We start from the raw sequence: 9,788 nt of genomic DNA, 5'->3' as shown, positions 1-9,788 counted from the left end.
GCGATCCAATATATTTTAATAAGTAAGTTATTCTACAGCACTTGCCACACAAAACAAGGTCATGGTGTTTTCCTCAGAATTCATACTGAAGTATTTCTGCTTTATAAACAATTAAAATTACCAGGCCATTTAAGTCACTGGTTCATTAATCCCTGAGGCCATTCCACAGCTCATGGAGGAGGCTCTTAGGAAACCCAGAGAAAATAAGCAACTTCATCCAGGTCAACAGGATAGTCCGTGAGCAGCACGGGGGTCTTCTCAAACAACTCCCCCTTGTAGCTGCGCCACTTGCCTGCCGGCAGGTAGACGTCACGCTCCTGCTTGCCCATCTCCAGCACAGGAGCCACCATGAGGGTGTCCCCGATGAGGAACTGGGAGTCGATCCTGTGCGTGGCCTCGTCGCGGGGCGAGATCCACCAGATGGGACGGATGATGGGGTCCCCCGTGTCGGTGACCTCCCTGGCCAGCTCCAGCAGCAGCGGGGCCACCAGCGACTCGTGGAGCTCCGTGAACTTCTGCGCAATCTCCACCACTTCCTTGTCATAGAGCCAGGGTGGGATGGAGAACTGCATGGAGGGCATGAAGGCCGACAGCTCCAGCCACCGCACGTACAGCTCCCGGTCTGGGATCTCCACCGCTCCATCTGTCTTGCCAGAGAGGAAGTTTCCTCCAATCATATCTGGAAGTACAAATGGGTACCCCAGCATGCTGATGGTGAGCACGGTGGGGATGAGGGACTTGAGGCCGAGCTCGTAGCCCCAGATAGAGTCACGGTCAATGATGCGGAAGAAGCAGGAGATGTTCTGCGACTGGTAGCCCACGCGCACCTCAGCCAGCTCGTAGAAGGGGATGGCCATCTCTGTGTAGCGCCGTGACCAAATGCTGGGGTCCGAGAGCGGGCGGAAGGTGCTGAACTGCTTGGGCAGGTAGCTGGTCTCGCCCGCATCAAACTTGAAGGACGAGATGCCGTACTTGTGTCGGAGCTGGCGCAGGTGGCTCTGGAACCAGTCGCGGGCTGCCGGGTTGGTGAAGTCCAGGATGGCCCCAATGCCATTCCACCACTCCACCATGGCCGGCAGTCGTCCTGATGGCTCCTTGATGAAGAGCTGACGCTCAATTCCCACCCCAAAATTAGAGGAATCTGTGTGTATAAAGGGATGGATCCACAGGGTGACCTTGAACCCATCTTCCCTTAGTTTTGCAAACATCTCTGTCACATTGGGGAACTTGACTGGGTCAAAGTCAAAGTCCCCATAGGCTTGTGTGTACATGTCATCAATTTCTATGTGGCTGCAGTTGAAACGGTACTTCTTAATGTTTCCTGCGAAATGCAGTACTTTCTCCTGCTTTATATCTTTTTTGTAGAGGGCCCACGTGGACCATATGGGGTATCGGAAGGCGTTCTCGGCAGGGATCTTGGAGGGCTTGTTGAAGTACCTGCGCACCATGTACTTGTGGATGGAGGTGATGTCAGAGCCCACACAGACGCGGTAGCTGAGCTCGGGGAAGGGCTGCTGCCCCGGCGGGGGCTTGTAGGGAGAGTCCTTGTAGCGCGCCTGGAAGAAGAGGGTGCGCTCGGTGGCGTTGAAGCCCAGGTGGAAGGGCACGGAGTCGTTGATCTTGATGGCGGCCGCCTTGGAGGAGAGCCAGTAGCGCTCGAGGATGCCGCCAAAGCTGTCGCGGAAGGAGTAGACGTCGCTGGTCACGTAGGGCATGGGCTCCTGGTAGCCGGCCAGGCGGATGGGCCAGTGCTGGGTGCTCATCTCGGAGCCCCCGTACCAGTGCGCGTCCTCCCAGAACATGGTGTGCTCCACGGCGGGGCCGTCCGCCAGCTCCTCCCAGCGCACGCGGTAGCACATCACCGTGTCCTTGGGCTTCACCGTCTGGATGAAGAAGTTGAGCGGCCCCCGGCCCGAGCGCGTGCAGCTCAGGATCTCGCCCTCCTTGGAGCACGACTCCAGGTCCAGGCTGCCCGAGCGGAACGCCAGCCGGAACACCACCTCCCCGTGCTGGTTCCTGATGACGAAGCCGTCCGCACGCAGGTCCATCAGCTCCGTCTTGAGCCGCTCCGCCTTCCGCAGGGACACCGTGTAGTAGCACCAGGCCACCACTGCAGCGATGAACAGGATGAGGCCCAGCAAGATGGCCCCGAGCATGGGCCTCAGCTCTTTGGATGGCTTCTGCTTCACTGGTGTGACATTTTCAGGCAAACACCTTTCTTTGCCATCTCCCTTTTGAGCATCCCCATGTTTTCCCGCACGGTGGGTAATCTTGCTGTCCATTATTCCTTTTTACAGCGCCAATGCCTAGTTAGAAACTTTGCTGATGGTTTTGCTTTTCTGAACTGGTCGACAGATAATCCAAGCTGCTGCATGAAGATGCTCACAGTCTCCTTTCCAAAGCCTGGCCACTCACACCTGCCGTGTAATTTAATGAAACAGAAGGTTATAAACAGCAGAAAACCAGTTAAATCTTGCTAATGGCCATAGCTCCTCTCCCCTTGTCCCTGCTTCTCCGGCTTGCTCTGCTCTGTGCGGTGACAGCCTGTTCACTGGCAGCTGGGCTGAGCTTTTTTGGAGCAGCGATATGCCAGCATTCCCATGACCCTCTCTTGGCTGCAGCCTTGCTGCATCCTGCAGAGGAAAGGTAAAGGGGTTGAAGTCAAGCCAGAGCCTGGAGGAGAATGGGGCCAGGGAAAGGGGCTGCTACCCAAGCTTACAGACTGGATATCTCAAGCCGATCTGGTTTTACATCAATTATATGCCTTGCTGGATTTCTCCACCTGTCCGCTTCTCCACATCAAATGCAGGGAGAGAAATGCAGTGCTGAAGTGTCCAGCCTCTGCCTGCTGTTCCCCAGCATCTTCCAGTGATGCAGCCAGGGAGGGATGTTTTATCTCCCTGCACTTTGTTCCTGCATACGGACGTGGGGATGCACACACTTTGGGGCACTGCGCTGCTTCAGGATGGCTGGGCAGAGCCCTGACTGTTGTCAGTCCTGAAGCCATCACCCTAGGACAGCCCCTCTTGGCAATGGGAAAACAGGGTGTTTCCCTACATCCGCCTCCCTGTTTTTTATCCTAATTCAGTTCCTGTAACTCCCAGGCTTGTGCCAGGCAAGACATTATGGTGCAGTGGGGGTGGATGATATTTAGGCACAGAGTCTGAGGATGGGAATGTTAAACTGAAGTTTTTGCAAGACCAGCACTACATTAAAGCCGGTTTTGCTGAGAAGTGCACAAGAGGGTGACACACACCCCAGCTGCATCAAGCATCACCAAGCCAGGCAGTGCAGTGCAGCTCGCAGCATCTGATAGAGCATCTGCTGCCAACAAAAACAACAGGCAGGAAAACCGATGCAGGTGGCTCAAAGCAATGTATTCCATGGAACTGGGCTCCCTCCCAGCTTCCCTGTACACATCCTGGGGTCTGCATGCTCTGATAGGATGAAAACGTGCAGGAGTAGCCTGTATGGAGAGGAGGAAAAAGAGCCAGCTCACTCATGCAAGCTGTGCCCAGCTATACGTGCCAGGCATATTCACCCACACTGCCATGACATCAGTATCTAAGTATACAGAGATCATAAGCCACACTGGGAACCATTAAAATACCAGAGGTCACCAAGTTTGGTGTCAATTGCAGCAGCCTCCCAGCCACCTGATGAGCCACTCGGTCAGTATTTGTAATCCAGTCTCAGTGTGAGCAAGGTTTTGCAGAGAATAAAAAGAGGAAGAAAGGATAAAAGTGTTCCCAAGCAAGCCCTGGCAAGGGTAGGGGGTGAGAGAAGGAAGGTCAGTGCTGCCCCAGGGACGGTTTTGGGGAGCAGGTTGGGTTACATGTGTGCTCGGGGCACTCTGCCAGCCCCAAAGAGCTCAGAGCTGGCAGCCTTCCCGTGCTGGGCTGGCTCCTGACACAGCTGTGTAGCTCCAGCACGGGGGGGTGGTTTCCAGCCAAACCATGGTGTTTTTGCAAAACAGCCTTTTTGCTTTGAAGCTGCCTGGATGCGCTGCATCAGTCCCTGGGTGCCGCCCTCTGGGCTTTCCCCCTCTTCTTCCTTCCTCCTTTTGCCCTCCCAATCAGCCTGGAGGCAGGAGTCTCCTTTAACATGAGCCCCATCATTTCTCAGGGTGAAAAACAAGGAAGGGGAAGGGAGAGGGAAGCAGGGCAAGTCGATTTTCCAGGAATTCTGCTTTTTATTTTTATTTGTTCTTGTATTTCTTTATGCTAAACAGCACATTAAAAAAAAACAAAACCACAATGAAAACAAAACAAAACCACAATGAAAACAAAACAAAACCACACACACACACACAAAAAAAAACAACAAACCCAAAACAAACAAACAAAAATAAAACCAAAAAAAAATAACCCAAACCAAACCAAAACCACATCAAAACACAGGGACTCAGTAGGACTCAAAAATCCCTGTAAGAATAAAGGATGTGTAAGATTCCTATGCAGTGACTTCTCTCCCAGACAATTGCTTTAAATCACTCGCTTTCCCCAGGGGTAGATCAGTGGCAGAAAGATGGTATATAAGGGAATCAGGGCTCCTGGACCAAGCTGTACTGTCCCAAGGGCCATTTGGGTTTCTTTCCTTCCTATGATGTGGTGAGCACCATAGGCCTGCCCCTCATGGAGGAGAGGTGAGATGTGACTGGTCAGTGGAAAGAGTAGACACACCTGGCGGCAGAGCAGGATGCAACTGTGGTTTCTGGGGTAGATCCCACCAGGGTAAGGGAGTTTCTAAAGCTGCTGACTCCTGAGCTGCAAGGCTTGTGTTTCATGGAAACATTAAATATCCAGTGGCAAGCTGGCACCCTGAGTGCTGCTTGGGGCTGATGAGGACGAGTCCGGACAAGCAGTGCACACAGGCGACCCAGAGCCTAGATCTAGCCTTTTCCTTGCTCCATCCATGGGGTTATGGCATCACAGTGTCCCTTTCCTGTGAATAGTAACAAAGCCTCTGTGCTTTGGTGAGTACTTAATTAACCCACACAAAGTGCAACTGCTTCCAAGCAAGAATGGGCTGAATGCTTCCATAGCAACCCAAAATCCAGATGTCCCAGGGATGCACGCACTGCTGTGTTATATTTGGGCTTCTTTACCAGATCTTAATCTGATAGGGGTCTGGCCCCATCGAACCCCAAGGCCTTCCTCCAAAAGGAGGTGGTATTCCACACCCCAAGGATCTAAGCAGCCCTTAGCATGCACAAATTAAACATTGACATATCCAGCACTGTGATATCCAGAAAACAAGCCAGGACTTTAGACCCTCTTAGAGTTAAATAGGAGCTAAGCAAGGGCTTTGAGTGATGAACCACACATCAGCCAGCTCAAAGGGCAGCTACACACCTAAACCCCTTTTACATGTACCCTCAGAACCTTCTTCCTCCAGACCAAATCTATATCCAGCAACCCAACCCTCTTGGCACATGTGGCACAAGCTTGTCAGTCCTCAGTTAAGGTCTTAGGTATGTGATTCCTGAATCCACAGACTTTCACCTTTCAACTGTATTTATCTACCTGCTGGTGCAGGGAGAGGATCACTCATCAAACAACCCACCAGGAAATAATTCGTATATTAAGATTCTTTTAATAAGGGTTATCAAACACTCAGGAGTCACAAACAGGCACTTGTAGGGAGACTATACAGCACATTCTAGCAGAAAGTGCTATAGGTATCTGTAAGTCATGGTCATAAACAATTGCCATGTCAAACTCCGCATGAACTGATTAATCATTTACTGAGGTCTTTTAAGACTGTTTCAAATGGGACATTTTAGCAGAAAACACACACAAAGCAGAAAGGAGTTCCCATCACCTCTGATTCCCATGGCTGCCTAGTACACGCAGGCATTGTATGAGTGATTTATTGCTAAAAGGGGCTCAGGAGAGGTTTGCTCACCGTTTTTGCTGTGTCTATAGATGACGTGACAAAAGAGGTATCTGCTATCGCTGCAGTCAAGGAGGGCGAGCGAGGGAGAGCCAAGGTTATTTCGTGAGCTGCCACAGATTAGCTACAAAGCTAACATGTCTTAACGCAAGGGGGAAGTGGCTGGGGGATGGATGCAGAGGGAGAGGTGACATTGCCATTGCTCTGCAATCCATGTGGTGCAAGTAGGCACACCAGCATTCCTGCCAGCAGCAGCCAGGGCTGATGGAGCTCCTGCAGCAACCTAATCAGGTGGCTGAAGAGGGATACAGACAGAATCTCTCCCTTGGAGTGGTGCAGAATCCTGCTTCTCCTGGAAAAAAAAAAAAAGCTCACTTGTGCGCCAAAGCAGGGGGGATATTATCCACAGCACTGTGTGCAGCCCTCACCCCAGCTCTGGGCTTTGAGCAATCCATGATAGCTCCAGCCAGGGCAACAGCAATGCCTCTACTTTTGGCCCATGGGGATTTCACCCAGATCTTTGGGCTGAAACAGCAGTTTGGGTCTTATTAACCCCATATCAGCAGCAGAGTCTGACCTCCCAGGAGGACTGTGGCTGTGTCCTGCAGGGATGCACTAGGCATGGAGAGACCTGCACCAGCTCACACACCAGTCTGTTCTGAGCAGATTTATGCCTGGCAGCCGTGCTGATCTGGGGGTCTGTGCACTGCTCCCCATGGCTCCTGATGCCTGGAGGGTTTTTAGCTGATCTCAGTGTGAAGGTGACTGCACAGACTCTGATGGCTTGTCCCTGCAGAAAGTGCTGATGCAAAGCTGGTAACCTCCTGCAAACCTGAAAGTGGTATAAGACCCTTAAAGTCATGCAAATCCAGCTCAGGTCTGGAGCAGAAATATTACCTGGGGTTTTCCTTATCCAGAAGATCCTGGTCCCTCACCGCTGGAAATAAAGTGAAGTTTAATGAACAGGTCTTTCAGTCCTAATAGCTGTAAGAGTAGGTAGTGGAAGCCCCAGTCCCATCCTCTTATATGAACAAACTTCTCCTTTCCAATTTGTCAGAAAAAAAAACCTTCAAAATCTATTTTTTTCTCCTTTTCAAATCTCTCCCTTGACTCCTGAGCCTGCACACAGTGTCCATGTGCTGCTCCAAAATGCACGCAGTGGCCACAGCTTCCCACTGCATGCTGAGAGCTGCTCTGCCGGTATCGTTGGGAAGGAGCTCCATCTGCTGAGTCAGTGGCTGAGATTGAAACCCAGGCAGTATTGCCAGGCTTGTCATAGGCTGCTTGGTGACCGGTCATTGGGCATCCCCTGGGCAGCACCGGGCTGTCAGACCCTGTTCCATCAGGATCAGTGCTTGTGAGGAGCTCCAGGGAGTTTTTGAGGTGCCTCCCCCTGATGAAGAAGCAAACCGAGCAGAGAGCAATAAGCAAAGCACAGGCAAGGGGAAAAAAGGTCACTGTGTGCCTCAGCTGCAATCATGTGAGTAGGCTGAGGACAGTGGAAATACAGGAAAAAGTGGGGGGGAAAAAGGAGGCTGTCATCTCAGACTGCTCTGAATGAAGTCAGTGAGTTGGGCTTGTGCCATGTGAAGAAATAAGCCTGGAAGGGATCTGGGTCTGAGCTGGGCTTTCTCCCACTTAGACCCAGGCTCAGTTGGAGGGTCTGCTCCAGAGGGAACTCTTGGGAGATGCCTGCAACAGCAGTGAGATAGAGGTGAGATAGCTTGAAGGCTTTCACCTTCATGCAGAATCTGTGACCCAGAGACCTAACATGAGGTCCAGGTAGGTCCTTAAGGGGGTGCTTCAGGATTTGCATGGGTTCAGCCAACTGCCTGGGCAATTTACCTCATTCCTGCCCCTGTGGGAATTCTTGTGGCAAATACGTACCCAAAGTGGGAGATGAGGCTCTCAGGCAGGCTGAGGGCATCTGCTCTGGGCTAGCCACAGTTTCAGCCTGCTGCTCACATTGTAGCATGGCTGCAAGGACCACATCTAACCCAGACATCTCTGGAGAAGCTGCTTTACCCAAAACTGGCTCCAGTTCCTCAATATGGGATAATTTTGGTATGTAAAAATCTCTTTCTCCTTTTGCATTCCTTCTCAGAGACACAGGATCTTTACTGTGGCTATTTTCCTAAGTATTTGATGCCAAGTGCTTCTCTGTGATCAAAGGTTTCACTGCAGAGACAACCCCAAGATGGCCAGAACCCTCAGCTTGCCTCAGCTTTGACCAAGGCAATGAAAGCCCATCTTCAAGGCAGATGTAGACGGAAGGATGAGTGGTGATTAGTGCCAGCCGGCAGCCAGAGGGATGTGGAAGGGGCCTTACCAACAAAACTCAGCCTGGTCATAAGCAAGACAGACTTCCCTGGGTTTTTATAAATCACCCTGCATGGCTGAAGCTGTTCCTTTCACAAGCACTTTGAAGCAGTGGAAAAAGGCCAGACAGCTGAAAAGAAAGCTAATAAGGATTTGTACCTTGCCCAAAGGAGGTTACCCAGGGAGAGAGGAAGATTTCACCTCTAAAACACTGAACAGATGGAGAACCCCCCAGAGCCCCAGCCTTATTCACCCCAGGGACCTGGTGCCATCCCTGTCCTCATGACACTGAGGGTACAGGTCTGAGCCCAGATTTTAAGCACTGCTGGTGTACTGTGTGTCATACAATACCTTGCCAGCTTAAAGGCTGGGATGTCTGTGTTATTCCTGAGCATCCCACGAGTTTTAGGCTAGCAAAATATTTGTCTCTGCTTGGTCTTCGAGTTTCTGTGTTCCTGAAAGCAGTGCCTAACAGACAGGACTGAATTTGCATGCCTGGTGAGTGATCCTTGTGCTTGAAGATGTGGTGGGTAATACCACGGCCCCATCAGGTGGTGGTTTCATTTGCTCATTGCTTCACTCTGGTTAAATTCACCAGGAGCCACAAAATGATGAGAAAAAAACATTGCATCCATCAAACTGACGATGGAGCCAGGAAAAAGGCTGCTCTATGGGACTCAGGTCACCAAGGACTAATTGACATGGAAATTACGTGCCTGAGAGCCAGCAATTATGGGACTACTCTGCTTCATGTGGGAGAGATCACAGTTGGAAAGTAGCTTGCTCTCTTCTAGCTGCAGCCCGGGAAAAGCCATGGAAATGATTTGAAGAAAGCATTCCTACACGAGGCTATAGCACACCGTGAGCAAGCCAATGCATCATGGAAGAATGAACTTTAAGGCTACAGAGCAATATTATAAGCAAATATTTTCTTGCATATATAAGAAATAAGACCAAAGTGGTGTCTGAAACCCTGAAAATCTCAGTGGCTGATGTCTGACGGATTCATTTTGGTCTGTGCTGACACATCATTTTTAGACTGACCATTTTGCACTAAGGCTTAAATATGGCATCAGTTCTGGGTTAGGCTCTCCTCAGTACAGTGCTGGTGGGGGTTTCAGTGGCAGCCTGAACATCCTGTATCTCATTAAAAGATTGCCAAATCCAGAAAAACAGGATTTGCCTTTGGATTTTAACAGGATTGTGTTAAGTTGCATGTCTGGATGGAGCACATCTGGCTGGCATCGGGGGTGACAAGGGATGCCACAAGCACAGAACCTAGCTGCTTCCCTTGCTGCTGACCGCCATGCCCTGAGGTGCTGGACCAGAGGTCTGCTCTGTTTGGAGATCTGCTCCATATAGAGATGTGCAGGTCTCTGGATGGAGCATCTTCATAGCAAGATTAGAACTCTGGCTTCCCCTATCTCTGTTTCACAGCCTTTGCTGCTGTCTCTCAAGGCGGGATGTGTGGTTTTCATAGACTCACAGAAAGGTTTGGGTTGGAAGGGACCTTAGAGCTCATCCAGTTCCAAACCCTCCCACAGGCAGGGACACCTTCCACTAGAGCAGGTTGC

The 9,788-nt window shown here is 51.0% G+C and overlaps 1 protein-coding gene across 1 annotated transcript in view; it reads right to left on the bottom strand.

The window, feature by feature from the left end:
* Positions 1–9,788, bottom strand: part of LOC134164520 (myogenesis-regulating glycosidase-like) — a 32,603-nt gene continuing 22,815 nt past the window's right edge. Inside the window, exon 2 of the mRNA XM_062620358.1 lies at positions 1–2,417. Within this exon, the coding sequence (XP_062476342.1) occupies positions 186–2,282 (2,097 nt within the window). The 5' untranslated portion in view covers positions 2,283–2,417 and the 3' untranslated portion in view covers positions 1–185. The remainder of the gene's footprint in view (positions 2,418–9,788) is intronic.

This window comes from Pezoporus occidentalis, unplaced genomic scaffold, assembly GCF_034315485.1.
Source record: "Pezoporus occidentalis ecotype Australia unplaced genomic scaffold, CSIRO_AGI_Poc_V1 ctg220, whole genome shotgun sequence".
Lineage (NCBI taxonomy): Eukaryota > Metazoa > Chordata > Aves > Psittaciformes > Psittacidae > Pezoporus > Pezoporus occidentalis.
Note: the sequence above shows the minus strand (reverse complement) of the source record. Positions and strands in the feature narration are given on the sequence as shown.